General features: G+C 43.1%; 1 protein-coding gene across 6 annotated transcripts in view; it reads right to left on the bottom strand.

Annotated features, from left to right (window-relative positions):
- Window positions 1–20,530, bottom strand: part of NEO1 (neogenin 1) — a 235,362-nt gene that overhangs the window by 2,719 nt on the left and 212,113 nt on the right. For 5 of the 6 annotated variants that reach the window (XM_072809538.1, XM_072809537.1, XM_072809539.1 and 2 more), the window contains 6 exons: window positions 16,729–16,876; window positions 10,559–10,797; window positions 9,880–9,972; window positions 6,282–6,440; window positions 2,080–2,343; window positions 109–245 (listed from right to left, as the gene is read on the bottom strand). In XM_072809538.1, the coding sequence (XP_072665639.1) occupies window positions 109–245; window positions 2,080–2,343; window positions 6,282–6,440; window positions 9,880–9,972; window positions 10,559–10,797; window positions 16,729–16,876 (1,040 nt within the window). The remainder of the gene's footprint in view (window positions 1–108; window positions 246–2,079; window positions 2,344–6,281; window positions 6,441–9,879; window positions 9,973–10,558; window positions 10,798–16,728; window positions 16,877–20,530) is intronic. The other variant, XM_072809540.1, reaches the window with a different exon arrangement.

Here is a 20,530-nt window from a genome sequence, read left to right as displayed (position 1 = left end):
TGTTTCACACCTCTGGGCCAGCACAGAAGACCAGCGTGACCAGTACACTCCCCGCCCGTGACACATACACCCAGACATCCTGGCTGGGCTGATGGCCCAGGAACTTACACTCTCGGAGTCCTCCAACATCCTTGTGGTCTCCTGCACTTCAGGGGCACTGGGAACCACCACTGGCATAGGAGGCCGGCTCCTTCCTAAAGTCCCAATGGAGGCAGTCTTCACCGAGTGAATGTGATGGTTCAGAGCTGAAGGGGAAAGGGCACCATTAGGTGTATGGCTGAGCCGGCTTCCCGAGACCTCATGACGGCAGCTAAGGTCCAAATGCTGCTTTAGGGTGAGGGATGCACCCAGGCCCAGTGCACAGGTCCTGCTCTGAAAAGGCACTGCACTAGACAGAAGGAGGGAGACCGTGGGGCATCTCAAGGCCAGAGAAAGTATTCCATTTGGCTTTAGAAAACTACTCTGCCTCGATTACACGTCCCTCAAGTATTATTTGTGACAAAATGGAAAGTATGTATAAAGTACTTATGCTAAATCCCACAGTACGGTGGCTGTCGGAAGCTTAAGGCATTTGTGACAGGTTGGGTTACAAGTGGACTGTGGCTTTTGTCATGAAACACCAATGTTAGTCCAAAGAAAGACTGACAAACCAGGTGTTCAGACTTGAGCATCTGGTGGACCTTTTCTAGAAAGTAAAGTAAGCGAAACAGTTCAAGAAAAACAATGGACAGTATTTGTGGCCAATGATAAAATTTATGTTTCAAGTGAAAATTAGAATCTTGAGAAACTTGTATCTGCCACCATGAGCTTGAGAGCCTCCCGATACTTGGGGACTGTGGTGATATTAATAAATGTATTTTCAGATATTGTATAATGAAATCCATCAAGATTTAAGGATTTGTGTAACCTATTGAACCAATATTTTCCAAATGACCAATGTGTGATGTTGGGTATCATGCATTCAAAGTGTAAGATTAGATGGATTTTAATGGAACAGAGGACAAGCAGTTCATGGATATGGTTGTGTTACATTACAAAACCTTTAAGAAAAAAAAAAAAAACAAAAAAACAAAAACAAACAAAAAAAAACCAAAACCTTTAAGAAACTACAACTTCTTGTGTTTTGCTATAGTATCAAAAAAGAATATCCAGTTATCTGAAAAGGTTACAAAAATACTCTTCCCTTTTCAACTTCATACCTGTGAGGCCACAGTTTTCTTCTTACATTTCAGCCAAAATAACATATTGTAACAGAATGAATGCAGGAGCAAGTATGAGAATCCAGCTCCTTTCTACTAAGCCAGACACTACAGGGATGTGCGAAAATACAAGACAATGTCACACTTTTCTCTATTTTTGTTTTGAAAAGTTATTTTTCATAAAAAATGTTATTTATCTTAACATGACAGATTTATTGCCATTTTTAAGTGAGTTAATAGTTTAAAATGTTCTCTGTTTTAATTTCTAATATACTAAATATTGATAAATACAGCCCACATAAAGAAAAGCTCTTTCATGGTCTCAATAGCTTTTAAAAGTATAAAGAGGTCCTGAGACCAAAAAAGCTAGAAAACCACTGACTTGCTCTAAAACAAACCATCATAACAGATGCGGTAAGTCGGGAAAAGCATGCCTTTCAGGTCAAGGGACTTTCCTGGGCCATGTGAACTTGACGGATTTCCGTCCCATCTGAAGGGCCCCTTAACTTGCATGTCTTGTCCTCCCCGATCCTTCTCTAGCTTGTAGGAACCCTGTAGAGTGAGGCATTTCTGGGAACTAAGTGGACTAGATCTGCTGCCTACACCCTCAGCCACCGGATTTTATCACCAAGAATTCTGCACCCAAAACACAACTCAAAAAATCAGCCCTCACTCCCCACCAAATTATTTTCTAGGTTCATATGCATTCCCCGAGGAGGGGAGCCCACATACTCCCCGAGAGGGACAATGACTCCCAGCTACCCTGAACTGCTAGGATAAGCTTGAAGACATTTGCTTTGTTATTTTCAAAGAAGAGGTCACTTTTGCCATAAGCCAGAGCCAGAGGGCCCTCCGGGGGGGGGGTGCTGTCCTCACTCACCTTGCTGGGATAGTAAAGGTGTGCTTGGCAACGCGGGGTCGTAGGTGGGAGGACCTGGGGGCGGGATTGCGGGCACAGCAAAGCTCTTCAGTGGGTGGGAAGGGCGAACGTGGGCTGTAGGAAGACTCTGGCCTGAATCTTCCTCTTGGGAGCTGGCCAAGTAAGAGGAACTGGTAGCACCTTCGGGATCCTGGTGGTCAGTGCAGCATGTCTGAGACGAGGAGGCTGGCATGGTGTCAGTGCTGGGGGTATTCCGGACGGATTCTACAGCGGGAGAGTCTGAATGTTAGCATTTCTTCTGCTGTTACATTGTACGCACAGACAGGGTTCTGGCTCCTTCTAAGGGCCCCTGAGACCAGCTCAACGAGCACTCAGGCTCAGTGCCGGTCCAAGGGAACGTGGGTGAGCACCACGGCCAAGGCTAGGTGAAAATGGACTAATCTAGAGAATCCCAAACAACTGTCAACCAGCTGCTGGGCTGAAATATTCTCGCCTACGCAGCTAAGTGGCCACAATTTTACTAAGTTCTCCTCACTACCCCCTGTGGAGTACACATAAAGGTTTCTGAGACTGCCTTCTATTAAGATGTAAGTAAGTATAAAAGCAGATTTACATCACTCGTTGGCTGTGATGTCACAGATGACAGGTGCAGCTACTACGGCTGGCTGGGCACCGGCCAAGTACCCGACCTGCCCACGAGGCCTGGTGGCTACTGCAGGCCCCGCATGCCCTCTGGGGACTGTGCACAGCCGCACCAGAGCAACAGCCCCGCAGCTCAAGTGAGACCTGGACAGTCAAGCGGTCTAGAGGTCACTGGCTTTAAGAGCAAGCCATACGAAGAGTGTTTGGGTCCAGAGAAAAAAATAGGGGTACATCAGCCTGGAGAAGGGGAAGACTAAGGAAGAACAGGACAATCTCAAAATATGTGAAGAGGGGTCAGAGTTGTTCCAGAAGGCAGCACGGTGGGATTGAAAGAACACTGGCTTTGGAGTCAGATAAAGCTGGACTGTGATCCTGGCATACTAGCTGGGTGAACCTGGCAGTCACTGAATCTCTCTGAGTTTGTTTCTTCACCTATAAAACAGGGAGAACAAGGTAATTCAGTGAGGATTAACTGAGATGTACGAACCGTGAACACAGGACCTGGATAACTGATAAGGTTCTTTTCTTTGTGAAGTACGGAGGGCTCAGTCTGAGCCAGTGCTATGCGCCTGCCTGATCCTCACTAGCTCGCTCTCTCCTCATGCAACTGAGAGGGCGCTGGGCGGTCAGGCAGTGCCCAGGACACACTCAGAACGGCCAGGGCAGGAATCCCAATCCTGCACCCTGACTCCCAAGCCCTATGCTCTGAACTGCCACACTATACTGCCCTTCCATTTCCAACACCACTTGTGCCCTGACCCTGCAGGGGCAGAAGTAGCACCAAGACCCAGGTACACCGCATGAGGAAGCCCTTTCAATCGGTGGGAGCTGGTGCAGGCCAACCACCCTATCCTGAGGAGGGGCCTGGAGACGGCAGCTCAGGGCAAAAGGCTGTACCAGGTAGCCAGAAGGAGGGCCTCCCTGACTCCTAGAGTCCTCAACATTAAAAAGGAAAATAAGCTCTTTGAAGTAGTAATGCACGAGCAGTCTGTAGAAATTCAACTTCTTTCCCTGCCTTTGTCACTGAGGCATCATTGAATCTACTCCTTTGGGCTCTCAAGAGACAAGCCATGCCAGTCATGAGTGCTACCCCCTTAGCTTAAAGATCTTAGGTCTCAGGGGTGAGGGACTCACACACTTTCCCCAGTGTTGAAAGCCTGGCTGTGATAACCCTACTAGGCCTAGGTCACCTCTCACCCTCTCAAGAGGTGCACTGAGGACCTCGTTTCTTGTGCTTAAGCCAGTCATAGCCACAGCTGGGGAGCTGCTGGTCCTACTCCATGTGATCCTGGGCTGGCGGGAAGCTGGTTAGGGAGGGTAGCAGGGGGTAGGAGAGAGAACTCAGACTCTAGCCTGGACCAGGTCAGCGTGTATTGGCAGATGGGTCAGGTCAGCTCTGGGCACACAGGCCTACCTTGGCTGCTTCAAATGCCTTAGTCTGACATATAAGCTTCTGCGGGACAGTGGGAAATGTAAAAAGGAGAATAGGGTCGCCCTACATGAGCCAGGGCCCTGGCCTGCTGCCACATACAGGGCCACCTTGCTGCATAACTGCAAGAGGACACTGGGCACAATATATTCCTGGTGAAGGGTGTGTCTTGAGAGCGTGCAACACTGCTGGCCCACAAGGAAAACGATGCTGCAATTGGAATTTCTGCTTTGGTGAGGGGCCTACCCCCTTCCTGACCGACTTACCTCTCAGGGTCTAAGACACACAACGTTCACACTGACCACGGGCCTGGACGAATGGAAAGCGCTCTCGCTATGTCGAGTGGTGGTGACACGGTAAATGCTCTCTAGAGCAAGGACTGCCCTGGCCGAGTCCTAGACATGCTTAGCCCACATGTACAGGGCTGCTGGCAGCACTGAGCTCCAGAGACAAAGGAGAATATAATAGTGAGAGGATCCGGATCATTTCTAGACACGTGCTCTGTTTCAAATCAGTCTTCAGGGATTTCCCTGTCATCTGTTTACCTTCTGGTCATTAAAGTGAGGAACCCTGTAATGATGTAGATCATTACTTTTTCCTCTCTTCACTGTCTGTCTAAGTTTGTACAGAAAGGACCTTTTAGCAGCACTAGACCACCTGGACCAGGGCTGGGTGGGGGCTGCCCTGCTCCTTGCAAACCTTCAACCCCCTCCTGGACAAAAGGAAGGACGAGAGGGGCTAATCTGAATGGAAAGAGCCTGCTGTGCACTGAAGCAGGCCCAAATCCAAGCAGGTGGGATTCTTTTGCCTTACAGATAGAGAATCAGAGTCAGGACACAGGAATTGCTTTCTGAGAGCAGATTTGGAAGGCTGCCTCCTGGTCCCTGTTCCATCTGAGACTATGCCTGTGAGGCAGAGTTTGGTTGTCCAGACAGACACCAGTAGACTGTCTTGTCCTAAGGCAGGGGCCCCAAACCTGGATCTGGAGGGAGAGAGCAGGAAGGCCAATTTTAGACATGAGTTTAAGTGGCGTTCTCTAAACCAAGTAAAGGTCTGCGAGAGGTGACTTTGGGAGTCAGCAGGCATTCCTTAATAAAGCTTTGATCTTCACTTGATGTTCTGGGTAGGTTTCAAACTGGTCAAGACTTAAAGGAGAGGGGGAATGTTATTGCCAACCCAAACTTCTGGCATGAGGTTCTGAGGTGCTTTTTAAAATGGAATTCACTTGAAATTCCCATATTTTCCCGAATGACCAAAATTTAATTCTACTAGTAATGTCATAACTGTTAATAGACAAGTTTCAAATGATGGAAAAAAGAACATATGGTACAGATGAGAAGTTACTAGATTTGCACCTCAACACTGAGAGGATGGAAGTTAACTTTCATTTAATGAGCAACAACAGTATTTGTTCCATTTACCGTCTCCTCACCTTCACTATTTTCTCCTTAAAACACTTTGATAACACTATTTCTTAAGATTTCCAAACTGGGACATGTTTGGTAATATATTTCTTTAAATGCACCGCATATTTTTAGGCTCATTTCCTATCTGCTTTTTAGAGATGATTCATGCCTCTTTGGCCCCTTCTAATGTCAATACTCCGCTGGGTGGCCTGAGGCTTTCAATGTGGCTACTGGTGCCACTGGCCCTGCTGCCCCTGGATGCACTTCTTACTTTGGGCCACAGTATATATATATAGAAAGATCTCATATGAGAATTGTCTCATGGCTTCCCTACAGATCTTCAAGGTAACTAAGGCAAAGGCTACATCTAGTGTCTGAAAATCATCCAGAATGAGTTTTCCTTTCAGATTAGAAGACTGAAAAATAAACAAACTGAAAATACGACTGAATCAAGATGCAACTTGATGAAACAGGACATGATTATGTGATCAGAGTTATTGTGTTTTTACTAAGAGGACATCTTGTATTGAGGACTTACCAACTTAGGGAGAAAAAAAGACGGGGTGAATTTTACAGAAATACATTTGAGTCGGTAACAGAAATGTTATGATACATAAACAACACGGAAAAATTCCAAATCCTTCTAAGCAGGACAAGTCCTTCCCCATTTTGGCTTGCCAACTCTTGGAATGCTTTCCATCTGGGGCTCGAGCCTCATCTCTCACCTGTGGAATTGGCCCTGTCTGAAAGGGACAGGGATGTGCCAACGGGCCACGGGCTGCCCGGGTGGTAGAGATGACTGCGAGCTGGAGAAGCGAGGCTGCTGGAGTGGAAATGATGGTGAGGGTTATCGAGGGGATGGATGGGATGGGCACTAATCACAGCTGTGGATGAACACAAGACAGAGAAGTGCTTAACATGCTTGCACAGACACACACAAGTCACAGTTCAAGAGCAAAGCCACCCCTGCCCCTCCCATGCAGTACAACCATTTCCTTGGCTTCTAGGTGGCAGCTGGCTGGATGCGAACAATCAGCCATGGATGTTACATTTCTTTCTTTCTTTTTTTTTTTTTTTTAAATCAACACGCTCCTATGCATACGTACACACATAAAAAAACCTCTAAGGAATATGTACTAAAATGTTACTGGGATTATCTTGTGGGGAAGTGTGGTCAGGAGTTAAAAAAATTTCTTTTGGTTTATCTGTATTTTCCAATTCTTCTACAATAAGTATGGATTACACGATATATTACAAATATCCATTTGAATATGTCACAAAATATAAATCCACAGGCAAATAAATGATGGTTAGGTTTCTATTATTTTTTCTCCTGCTAAAAAAGTAGAAGTTTCTTTTCCTTTGAGTATATTCCTAATATGTTCTGTTTTTTCTTATTGTTGAATGAGGCATGTGATAGGTATTTAGGCTGAATGGATGAGTAGCTGTTTAATCAGTTTTCATATCTTAAAAGGAACTCAAACAGAACTGAACTCCAGTCTAGTATGAAAGCATGAAACACAGGCCCATGGCACCATCTCTTACTGCTTCTAGTCTGGGAGCTCAGCCACATTCATTCACATTTTAAAATATAAATGGATCTTTCCTAATTGCCTCCTTCCTTCCCACAATGGTTAAGGAATTAAATTTGCTGTATTTTGCTAACAAATCCAAATTTCCACACAGATATTCCATATACAACTTTCTATGAAGACAAAACACTTCTTTAATGAGGCTTCATTATCAATCCTAAAGATGCAAACAAACAAAATCAGAAGCCCGGTTGGGGAATAAGCTTCTCTTAGGTACTCCCTTAGAGTAGTTGTAGAAACAGAATGTTTAAAACCAACATGGACAGCTCTAAACCCCTCTAATAGGCAAAGAGGTGGGGCTGACTAGGAACACAGGGGATCTTTTTTGTCCTCTAAGCCAAGAACTTCACAAACCGTGATAAAACTTAATTAGCCTTTGGAGTCTATTAAATGTCTCTGTCACCAAGGATCTCCCTAGATCTCTGTGGGGCTACTCAACATTACTCTGGTGAAGAAAAAATCCTAGTCAACAAAATAGACACTTTTATTCTCCAGTTATTTCCTAACCTGGCCTCCTGTCAGACAAGCAGATGGCACAACCAACCAAGGACCCTGGAGTGTCCTTCTTTTCCTTAAGGCCTGGGCAACAAAACAGGGGCTTTCCCTGCTCTCAGAGACCAGAAGGCTCAGGTGGTCCTTTGGAATAAAACTTGAAAAAGCGGGCAGAGGAGGTTTCAGGGGAGTCTGGGGATCAGCATCTCCTTTAGGGGAAGAGAAGTGGTTTTTAGAAGCGGGGAGCTTCAGCATCAGTGTTTTCCAGAATTAAATCCAGGGCAGAAGAAGCCTCCTGACTTTTACCTAGGAAGTACAACCTGAAAAGCCTTCTAAGTATGTAGGACTCTGACACAGAAAAACAAAATTGACTTTCTCTTTTTAAAGGCATTTCCAGTCTTTCCAAATTGGGTAAATAAAAAAGAAGACAACGTGAAAGTGCCTGCTTAGAACATGGCTGGCAATCGGTGGCTGTCAGCTGCCTGGGGTCCTGGCACTTCTGAGCAAGGCCTTTTACAAGGTTGACTGAACCTCAGCCCAATGTTGGCAAGCTCTCCCCAGCAGTGCTCATCTGAAGGCCGGGTAGGTGAATAGTGGGACAGACTCCAGGGAACCCCAACTTGAGAAAAAGGTGGAGCCACGTGGGGAAAGGGGATCTCAAAACCTGAAGGTCACAAGTGTACCAGAGTACCTGGTTTCAGATTCTTGAATTAAAGATTCCACTCACTCTCTTAAATACTGAGGCACAAATTAAATAATATTGTATATTTATGTGTACTCCCCATCCCCAAAAAAAGAAAAAGAGAAAAAAAATAACTGATACCATCTGGTACAACATATCTTTTCTCCTTAACATTTAAAAATAAGCCAGTTCAAGTAAAAACTAAAATCTTGTACAAAACAAACAGTCAAGCTACCATCTTGCTATACATCAAAGGCAACTGGAATGGATTTACTCTTTTCAGTCAATGTCTGTAGCCCTGGGACCCTAGCCAGGGTACCTCTTATGAGAAGAAAACCATGTTTTTCCCTTTTAAGCTTCTGGGGTCAGGTCCTTTTTTCATCACAGTCCCTACTTTGTGCAGAAATAACCTAGTAATGAATTAGCCCTTTCTCTTTCAAAGCTGACTTTCAGAATCTAATGCCCACATGTCTGTGCACAGTGTGTGAGACATTGTGCGCGTGCGTGCATTTACACACTTGGGCGTTTCACCAGTTTCCAAGTATAAGGAGCCATGGCTCACTTCTTTGTGTGTAGGCTACCTGTGATCATTTCAATCTCTCTCACTTGTCGAAAGAGAGGTGGCTGAGAGTTCTTGAAATAGGCTATCTTAAATGAATAAAAAATTCAAAAGCTCATTTAGGTTAAACTGAAAAGTGATCTAGTGGATGCTTTCAGGATTTGAATCTAGGTATCTGTGTTCGGCTTACTGGGCACCTGTTCAGCTTACAGTAAATAGTTCTGGTATAAAACTTAAAAAACTTGCTATTAGTAGGCAGGTGGCCTTTTCACCCTAGGAGGGCACACAGGGGACCTGCACCTGAAAGCTCCACTGTGCTAGGTAGTCTGATGGCTTCCCTACCTTGAAAACAGTGACAAGAGAGAAGACACAGTAGTTTGAAAAAAAAAAGAATTTGTTTGTTCTATTGTTTTTTTTGGTTTCCAATCATGATATTTAACTTACTTTAAATTTCAAATATGATTAAAGGAGGCCAGGTAGCTTTTATGCTTATCAAAGTGAGGCATGATCAGATAAGGTAGGAAAATTTTCTTTTAAAACCTCCATTCTATAAGCTTAAAATTCTCTAAAATATAAAGTCCACCAATTAAAAATAATGACATATGCCCATCAACACTGAATGTGTATCAGGAAGTCTAAGGAATACTGTGACATCCTGAGCTCCAGCCTGGAAGGATGCTTCTCCATCCCTACTGTGGAGATGCTATGCACACTGTTAGGGGGACTGGTTACTTCTCTGTTAAATACTGTGCCTCAGTATTTAACCCTGGGAGACTAGGGTAGTTGGCTTTTTAGCTTGTTTATCTGAAGAATAATAATCTCAAGAATAATGTTAACTGCAGAATATGAAAGTGTTTGGTATTTCTTGCTCAAGGTGCCAAGGCTCTGGTAGGTCAGCTTTTATGTCAGGATCAAGTAAAGTAAAAGAGATCGTTCATAGTGGTTCCCCAGAATGACTGGGTAGATTGGCAGCACAGGGGAAATAACTTTTAACTTACGCTGGGGTGGCTGGGAGTCAAAGGGCATCATCATTTTTGGTCTCATTCCCCGCCTTCCAGCCAGTGTAGACATGCTGTCCTCTGATTCATGCCCTAGACATCAAACATGGAGGTTAGTTATAAGCATGTGCCCTAGGCCACTAAGCAGCCTCAGAAGTAAAACATTTCCAGTGGAGGGTTCAGGACTCACAAACAATATAATGGGATAAGGTGTTTCTGCAGGAAGTGAAAAAAGAGGAAAATGGTCAGTAGCACATTACAGGAGTAGGTGCAGTTGACACAATGCTGCCTACCATGCTTCAGTGTGGTGTCTGTGAGTAAGAGCATCCAAACCAAGAACATTCTGAACAGCACAATGAGAGGTAGACTCCAAATGAAGGGATAAGATAAACAGAGGCGTAGGCTCGGCTGACTCAAATGCTTCAGTTATCAAGTTGGTGACACATGAGAAGACACCTAACATATCTAGAAGGCTGTCTCATCTGGGTACAGAACCTCTCCCCTATAATAAGCTTTTTTTCCCCCAAGCTATCTATTTTTATCAGATGTTGACCAAATTCCACAATACACAATTCTTTAAACCTAACCTCATATAGGAATCACTAAATTCAGGCGACTGTAGGAAATGGAAAATGATTTAAATGGAAATAGTTTCCCCACATCTGGGGACAACCTGCACCTCTATATGAATTCCGCCTTTGATGGATGTTGCTGTCCATGGAATTGTCAACTGGTGTGATATCTTGAGAGTTACGAGGAATTGGAGTATCAGTCATGATGGGGTTTGGGTCTGGAGACTTATCGATGGGTTTCAGCTCCAGTCTCTCATGATGGATCCAGAGGTCAGGGGGTTTGACATCTTTGGAGTTCCCTTTGTACTTGTGGGAGCCATTCACTGATTTGCAAGCAGCTCGTTTCCTAGGCACAAATTTAAGAGGGTGTTTTTTTAAAGTAATTCTTTGGAACTTATTTATGAAAAGGCTTGAATAATTAAAACTGCCCTCTGAGAGATGCTTCAAGCAAAGGCAGAAACTACAAACACACAAACAACAAGACAACAGAAAACAGGGGCAAGAAGTTTACTGGGAACAGTAAATGTATCTCTGCTTTGTCCCCACATATTTAAAGATACATATAAGGACATATTCAACTACTTGCCTGTGCCTACTTTTTAAAATTATTATTATCAACACACTAGACAGCATTCTAAAGCAGGTTTCTCCTCAAGTTCCAATCAACAGAGAGAATGTCAATTAGAAATATAACAATAGAACAGAGGCAGAATTTGTGGCTTATACAAGAGGAAGGGAACAACATTTCAGGTAACCTGTACCAGGACTACCAAATGGGTAAAGTCAAGAATGCAGACAACAGCGTCTACTTCTTTATGCCTTAATTTCTTCATTCACTCACTCAACACTCACTCGCCCACTCAATAAGCATTTATTAGGTATCCAATGAATATTGGTCAATCCCTATACTGGAATGCTGTGCCCTCAGCATTCTCATCAGGTGAGAAAGACAGATGTTCAACTCATTATTTTAAAATATTTTGAGCTTAATGAAATGCCAAGTGTCATAGTTATCTCTTAATAGCTGGCATACAGTGGATAGGACAAACCTGGAGAAAGAGGTGACACTGAAGTTAAGACTTAAAGGGGGAAGGGTGGAAGATGCTTTCCAGATTAAATCAGCTTATATCAAAGCCCTGAAGCAGAGCACAACAGCCTGTATATCAGAGGGACTGTAAGAAGTTCTGAGTGGTTGAAGCACAGTGATTCATATGGAGAATGATACGAAATGCTGGAAAGGTAGCCCAGATCATAAAGGGTTTTTAGAGATATGTCAAGAGTTTAACTTCCTTCTATGAGTAATGAGAAATCATTACATGATTCTAAGCAGGAGAGTAAGGAAATAAATTCTGAGTTAAAAATTTATATCAACTGTGGTATGAAGAAGGGATTTATGGGGGTAGGGGACAGAACGGGAGACCAGCTAGGATGCTACTGCAACAGTCTTAGCCATGACTGATGGTGCTCTAGGACCGTGGAATGGAGAGAAGAGGCAGATTTGACAGTTATTCAGGAGGCAGCAATGATAAGACTTGGTGAATAAATGATGTAGGGTGGGGTGGGAGTAAAGAAGTAAGAGGAGCAGATGATGATGACAGGGTTTGAAGCTAAGCCATTTCCTAACACTGGAATCAATGAGGTAGAAGCAGGCTTGACAGAAAAGATTATAAATTCTGTCTTGAATCTGTTGAGTACCTTTGAGACATTCGAGTGGAAATGCAGAAGAGACAACTGGGCGTGCAACTCTGAGACTCAGAAGAGAGGCCTTGGCTAGAAATAGAAATACAGAGTAACTGGAATGAAGATAGTAAATGAAGCCATGGGAGCAGATATTACTGGGGGAGAGTACAGAGGGAGAAGTAAGTCTAGGACCAGGTCCTGAGGAAGGTTTGATAGCTAGGTAGATAGGAGGAGCTGTGAAAACGTACAATCATGACATACAGGAGAAGATAATGTTTCGAGAAGGAAGGAGTAGTTGAGTTAAATATTGTTGAGAGATTAAGACAAGGACTAAAAAATGTCTGCTGGCTTTAACAATATGGAGGTCCTCAGCAAAACCAATTTTGGTAAAGTGCCAGGAGCAGAATCCAGATTGACAAGAACTGAAGTGCGAGTACAATGAAGGAACGGACGAGTGTATACAGTAATCAAGAAATTCTGTAGCAAAGGGAAAGACAGGCTTATAAACAGCTAGTGGTAAGGACAAGGCAGCAGAGTAAGGGTTATAATTGTAATTTCTTAAGATGAAAGAGGTTTGAGCACACTTAACTGCTAAAGGGACAAAGCCAAGAGAGTGAAAGGTTACCTGTGCTGGAGAGGTGGTAACAGCAAGTATAAGGTCTTAGAAAGATGAGAGCCACCAAGATCCAGAGGTTAAATGGAGAGCTGGCTTCAGGTGGGAGGAAGTACACTGAAGAAGGTGTTGGACTGCACGGTGGCACCGGAGGTAGTTCTCACCTGCTGAGGGTGAGGTAGCTAATAAGGAATATGTTGAGAAGCAATGAGGGGCTAGGCCCTAAATGCTGTCAAGCTTGAGGTTGTGAGTATATAAACAGCTACAAGTAAAGTGGGAGGTACTTCAGATATCAGAGAGGAAGAAAAGTAAGAAGAAAAGCTCACATGTATTTTTTGGTGGTTTACGGAACACCGGAAAAGATGGTCATTGGGAGCTGGGGAGGGAAAGCCCCATGAAGACTCGATAAAATTCTTTTAAGCAAAAGGATCCAAATCTTTTGCAGATTTGCAGATTCAAATACAAATAAAGATATCAAGATTTCTGAACCTAGATATAAAGCCAAGTTCATAAGAGCAGATAAATTTGAAATGCCAAACAAAGAAGCTTGCGGAGGGACGCCTGAGCGGCTCAGTGGTTGAACATCTGACTTTGGCTCAGGGCATGATCCCAGGGTCTTGGGATCGAGTCTCACATGAGGATCCAGGTAGGGAGCCTGCTTCTCCCTCTGCCTATGTCTCTGCCTCTCTCTGTGTCTCTCACGAATAAATAAGATCTTTCAACAAAAAACACAACAAAGAAGCTTGCAGAAAAGTTCTAGAGTAGAAATAACATCATCTCTGATGCTTTTAAGAGAAACAATTTTCCATAATCAAAAGGAGACAGGGAGAGGTGTAAGAGGCAGAGATCAGGATGTTTATAAAAGGAGCCCCCGTTCCCTCAGAAAAGAGATGCAATGCAAGCTACAGAAAGCTATTTTGTGGTAGGCCAAAGAAATATTAAAAACCTAACATAACCTATACAAGGGGACACAGAACCATCACCAGCAGCAGTAAAAAGGTAGCCTGTACTTGTTCTCTGAATTGAAAACAAACACACTTATTGTTATTAAACACATGCATCTTGCCTTGGGCAGGGGAATTCTGAGGGATAATCACAAACACTGACATGAACTTGTCTTTCTCTTTTATGGAGCAATATCTCCATCTTATGATTTTCTAGGATCCTGCTATTAAAGTCATTTTATTGCCCATAATGTGTTTTTTGCTATTAGGGGTAACTCGGCAATCTTTTTATTTTTGGTATCTGTCTCTTTGTCGAGATACTATATGTGAGTTGAAAGTGGTCTAGGTCAGGGATTCTCTCAAGTTGAGGAGCGTAGGCTGTTATTAAGCAGTATTATAACTGAATTACCTCACTATCTGCTCTAGACAATGACCACAACTCTCAACATCCCAGAGGAGTTCAGGGGGAGCAGCCATTTAATCTGATATGCCAATTATAAATGAGCCTTTCTAATTTACTAAAGCGGTATATCTCCCCACTGACCCCCAACCTGACCCTGCCAGTCCTAAACTTTTTTTTTTTTTAAGATTTAAAAATATATTTTAGAGAGAGTGCATGAGCAGAGGGTGGTGGTGGTGGGGGGTGTGAGGGAAGAGCAGAGGAAAGGGGAATGAGAAACTCAGACTCTGCACTGACCATGGAGCATGACGTGGGGGTCTATCTCACAACCCTGAGATCTTGACCTGAGTTGAAACTAAGAGCTCAACCATCTGAGCTACCCAGGCACCCCTTGAAAAATATTCTTAAATTTAGATGTAAATAAGAGGTCTGTAGTTTTCTTTCATTTCAGGTGGCATTTGTACCTGAAATGAAAAAGCCTTTAAGTATACCCAGCAACTCCTGTGCATCTGGTTCACCATGTGCACGCACAAACAGTACTCCAAAGCAGCTACCAGCAAGGCTGGACACAGTCCACTTCCCTCTCCACGTCTATCCTCTACTTGGCTCTGTGACTTGAGAGGTTGAGTTAAATGAACTCGATCTGCTTTACTTGGCAACCCTGCTCCTGGCTTCCAATGGATTTGGCCAACCGAAGACACAGCCAAGAGACTGGAGTGTAGGAGGTGTTTTTATCCTGTCCTTTCCCTGCTGGACTAGAGGTTGGCAGAGGCGACATTTCTACTACCACACCTAGCTCCTGTTAGGAAGCCCTCTCCTACTGCTTCAGACCTCTGAACAGGGCTCTCTTCAGAAAGACCTCACGCCCTTTCAGGCCTAAGGGTGACAGTGGCCTATCACTGCTGCTGGGCCTTGAACATCTCTGCATTGTCTCCTAAGCCTACCAATGACTCTGTAAATGGTCCCTTTATTAAACTTCCTTTCACCCCTTTTGAGTGTGCTTCCTCTTTCCTGCTAGAACACTCATATACATTTAATAAGAAGAACTATTCTGCATTTCCCTTCAAAATATTTAAAACATCACTTTTCATGTATAGTTAATCCTTGAACAACATGGGACTAAATGGGGGGGGGGTGTCCACTTACGTGCAGACTTTTAAAAAAAGTTTTTATTTAAATTCCAGTTAGTTAGCCATACAGTGTAATATTAGTTTCAGTTGTATAATATAGTAATTCGACACTTCCATACAACAGCCAATGCTCATCACAAGTGCCCTCCTTCATTCCCATCACCTATTTCATCCCTTCCCCACTCACCTCCCCTCTGGTAACCACCAGTTTGTTTTTTATAGTTGAATCTGTTTCTTGGTTGGCCTTTCTCTCCCCCCACCCTTTTAAACTTGTTTTACTTCTTAAATTCCACACAAGTGAAAATTATATGGTTGTCTTTCTCTGACTTATTTCACTTAGCATACTACGCTCTAGCTCCATTCACATAGTTGCAAATGGCAAGATTTCCCTTTTTTATGGCTAATAGGTCATTGTATATATAAATACCACATCTTCCTTTTTTCCCTTCATTTCTAGGGTTAGGGTTAGGGTTAGGGTTAGGGTCAGCATGAGGGTATGTACCTAAGATCCTGCAATTCAGAGACCTCTCCAGAAGGTTAGGTGTAGGGTCAGGGTTTAGGATTTGGGTGAGTGTATGTGTCTGATATCCTACAGTTCAGAGACCTCTTCAGAGAATAAAACCCCAGACTTCTTGGGTAAGAACAGACATGGCAGCCATCTACTGGGCTGAGGTAAGGAAGAGATTTGGGTTTCTAAATACTCTATAAATAGATATTCAATTGTCTCTTCGGTTTTTATCTTTACCTTTATATCCATTTTCAGAAATATCACCAATTCTTAAATATTTGGGGTCTTCTCCAGAACAACTAGGGTGCTTCTCAGCTTTTCTTACCATGTGTTCAGAAACCCACTTTTCACATCTAGGATTAGGGTTAGGGCCAGGGTAAAGGTATGTGTTTAGTAGCCACGTGTGGACTATTTTTTTGATACAGTATAGTACTGTAAATGTATTTTCCTTATGATTTCCTTAATCCTTTTCTTTTTTCTAGCTTTCTTTTTCGTGAGAATACAGTATATAATATATAACATACAAAATAGGTGTTAATCAACACTCTATGTTATCAGTGAGGCTTTCTGTCAATAGTAGGCTATTGGTAGTTAAATTTTGGGGGTATTAAAATTTATTTATTTATTTTTTTAAATTTTTATTTATTTATGATAGTCACAGAGAGAGAGAGAGAGAGAGAGAGAGAGAGGCAGAGACACAGGCAGAGGGAGAAGCAGGCTCCATGCACCGGGAGCCCGACGTGGGATTCGATCCCGGGTCTCCAGGATCACGCCTTGGGCCAAAGGCAGGCGCTAAACCGCTGCGCCACCCAGGGATCCCGGTATTAAAATTTATATACAGATTATTGATTGCATTGGGGGGGTCAGTACCGCACCCCCCACATTGTTCAAGGATAAATTATATTCTATGTTTTAGCTCTTTGTACAAATCTAAATACAGAAGTCACATAGAAGCGAAAGAATACATAGCAAAAATCATGGGTTACATTTGGGGCTCCTTACTTTTTCTGGTGAGAAGTGGTGCGCCTGGTGCAAAAGACAGCAATGACCACAACCACCACAATGGTGACAACGCCAACAGAAACAATGATGACCAGCAGCATGCTACTGTCCAGGGGAGAGGTGGGGCTTCCATGCGGGCTGTTACTACCTGTACAGGGAGAACCAGTACATTTGTTAGTGTTAGAGAATTCCAAAAATGCACACACTCAGAGTATGGAAACTTCATGGAGCTTTTTTGTAATACACTCATCACCTTGTATACAAGTGTTCGTGTAATTTAGAGAGCCAGGTTTCTGCACTGTGTACAGTTCTTAACAGTGCCTTGCACAAACCTGGAGTTCAATAACAGCTTCTCAAATTATACTAAACATTTTACTCAAAGAAAGGGCCTGCCCCCTGGTGTTTTATGTTACATTATGCATAAATTTGTCTTATAAAACACCAATTGTAAATCATTTAGTTTTCTGACTTTCAAAAGCATTTAAAAAATATATAGTCACAACAAGCTTAAGTTTTTTCCCCACATATAGATGTCTGAATGTCTGAGATCACACACACACACACACACACACACACAATACAGTCTGCTTTTATAAATATAGTCTTTGCAAAGTTAATTCTCTTATTCAGTTTCAGGAAAAAATAAGTCTGTACATGTGGATTAATTTGAAAAGTATTTACTGAGTAGTTAAGTGCCAGACATTGTTCTAGGTACTAAGGATGCAACAGTGAACAACAAAGATGTAGCTTCTGGGATGGGGGCAGAAAAATAAACGAGTAAGAAATTATTAGTAATAAGAGCCATAAAAAAATAAAATGAGGGGATATGACACAGTGACTGGGTGGCTATTTTAGATTGAGTGGTTGGAAAAAGCTTCTCTGAGGAAATGGCATTTGAGCTCAGATTTGAATGACAAGGAAGGTCCCACCATACAAAGATCTGGAGGAAGAATATTTAAGAGAGGGAACAGCTTGTGGAAGGATCCTAAGGCAGGAATGAGCTTAGGAATGAGCTTCAAGGAAGAGAAAGGCAGTCAGTGTTGCTCAAGAAGAAAAGTGCAGAGTTAGAGGGAAGCAAGTGAGCAGAAAAAAGACAGACATGTGTGTCCAGAGGCTAGATCATTTAAGCCCTTGAGGAAGTTTAGCTTTTCTTCTTTTTTCTTCCAGTTATTATTTCCCCATTGCAAACAGGAGGAGGACCAAGCTTTGTATTAAGGCCTTTTATAATCTACCTCTATTCTGTTTTTTTTTTTTTTAAGAGTTTATTTATTCATGACAGACACAGAGATAGAGAGAGGCAGAGACACAGGCAGAGGGAGAAGCAGGCTCCACGCAGGGAGCCTGACATGGGACTCGATCCCGGGTCTCCAGGATCACACCCCGGGGCCAACGTGGTGCTCAGCCGCTTGGCCACCCGGGCTGCCCTAATCTACCTCTATCCTAATTCTTGCTCTTCTACTTTCTGAAACACACTTTTTTTTTTTTTTTTGCTTCCCACCTCATTACAAAAGTTACACATACTTACTACTTACATTAGACAATATGGGAAATCCCACCACACAGCTCTGACTACCACAGGCATCTGGTATCTTTCCTTCCAGTTATTCTCTCTCTCCTATGTAACAGAGCTGTACAAAACAGATAAGCTTACCAAGTAATGAGGGTTTAGTTTCTAGAAGTGCTTAAGAAGAATCATTCTACCAGTCTGGGAGACTGTGGAAGAAATTCCTAACATGAAGATATGGTTTGGGAATCTGTGTTTTAAAAAAGTTCCTAAAGTGATTCCCAAATATAACCTTGGTTCATAACCTTACAATCTAATTCAAACTATACTTATTGACACTGCATTAGCGGACCTTCCAACTTTTGATTGTATGATTTTTATAGACTACATCTAAGCACAGTGCTAAATCTGGGATGATTCCGGAAGGCTTAAGAGCTTATTCTTCTCCATCTGGTTCAATCATTTTTATTCCTCATTTCTGAGAAAAAGGTAAGCAGACAGACAAAGTTGTACATATTGATCTTTAATAAATAACATTTTTATATTTTGTCAAGACTACAGAACTAGGGACCAATAAAATTAGACTATATTGGGGCTTTACACAGAACTTCTATTAATAGCAATGCTGAGTTCCTGGGTAGGGTATGTGGTGGGGCAGGTACTGCAAATCAGAGGCTGGAAGCTGGGGTGCAGAGGCTAGCAGAGGAGGTGGTGGCAGTTGTTGCTTGTATTCAGCAGAGGTAAATTCCCATCTAACTGCATTTGACTTCTAACTTCTTTTAAATTAAAATTTCTTTTTTTTCTTTTTATTTTTTAAAAGATTTTATTTATTAATGAGAGATACAGAGAGAGAGAGAGAGAGAGAGAGAGAGAGAGGCAAAGACACAGGCAGAGGGAGAAGCAGGCTCCATGCAGGGAACCCGATGCGGGACTTGACCCCAGGACTCCAGGATTACACCCTGGGCCGAAGGCGGCGCTAAACCGCTGAGCCACCTGGGCTGCCCTTGACTTCTAACTTCTGAGAGGACCAAAGGCTCCCATGGAAGAGTGATTAAGAGCTGCCAAGGGAGCATGTTCTGCCAAGGACATTTATGATAGACCATTTCTAAAACTTCATCTGGACGATGGCAACAGCTTCTTAACCACTCTCTCGGACTTCATAATCTGAGCCCCCAACTCCCTCTTCATTCACTAGAGTAGGAACTCTTAGTACTCAATAAATGGAAGTCACAATTTACTCATGGTACAAGGTACCTTATGTGTGTTATGTACAGGATGAAGCTCACATATTTTTTTTTAAAATATTTTATTTATTTACGAGAGAGAGAGAGAGGCAGGCAGAGACACAGGCAGAGGGAGAAGCAGGCTCCACGCAAGGAGTCCAATGTGGGACTCGATCCCGGGACTCCAGGATCACGCCTTGACCTGAAGGCAGATGCTCAACCGCTGAGCCACCCAGGCGTCCCAGAAGCTCACATTTTGTAGCACTGGTACCTGAGCTTTTGGCAAGCTGGTTCTGACCTACCACCTCATCTTTTTCCTGTCTCCTGACAGTGTGATCCCTGGAGAGAACCGGCTGTTTTGCTGCCATGCTTTTGCACGTGCTGTTAGTGCTTCCTGAAATGTCCAACCCCCTGACATTTAGCCATCTTCCACGCATCCCTTCATATCTGGGTCAGACATCACCTCTATGAAGCTTTTCCCTTTTCTCTGTTGGCTGGTTTGCTACTCCTTTTGCTCCCATAGCTTGTTACACAGAACCAGAACCTTTAAAAACGTGTGAATGAATGAATGTATGTATGAAAGAAAAGACAAGGAAACAGTTGTGTTTCTCATGGCCTTGAATATTCTACTGTGGACAGCATGTAAGTACAATACACACACCTCCCAGGAAGAAAAGTGCAGAATCCTGGAAATCAGCCTAGGACTCAGATTCCCACATCTGGTACAGAACCCCAGGCTTTTCAGGCTGTGTGTGATGATGGAAAAGTCATAATCAGGAGTCAGAAGATCTAGATTTTGGTTGTAGGACTTCCATAATTAATGGGTGGATCCAGGTACATTACTTCACTGGGTCTTTTAGTGCATAAAATGGGACTATCTGTTCTCCCCATTTCACTGTGTTAGAAGGACTAAATGTAATTTCAGGTGTGAAAGTAACTTACGAACAACAAAGTTCTATAGAGAAGAAGGTGCCATCATTTAAGTAATAACAAGGCACCAGCTCTTAGGCTGGCTAGGAGAGTGGAAGAATTTTTTAGAATTCCTAAATTAAAAACACTGGGATAAGCAGTGTGG

Source organism: Canis lupus, chromosome 32 (assembly GCF_048164855.1).
Source record: "Canis lupus baileyi chromosome 32, mCanLup2.hap1, whole genome shotgun sequence".
NCBI classification, from domain to species: domain Eukaryota; kingdom Metazoa; phylum Chordata; class Mammalia; order Carnivora; family Canidae; genus Canis; species Canis lupus.
Note: the sequence above shows the minus strand (reverse complement) of the source record. Positions and strands in the feature narration are given on the sequence as shown.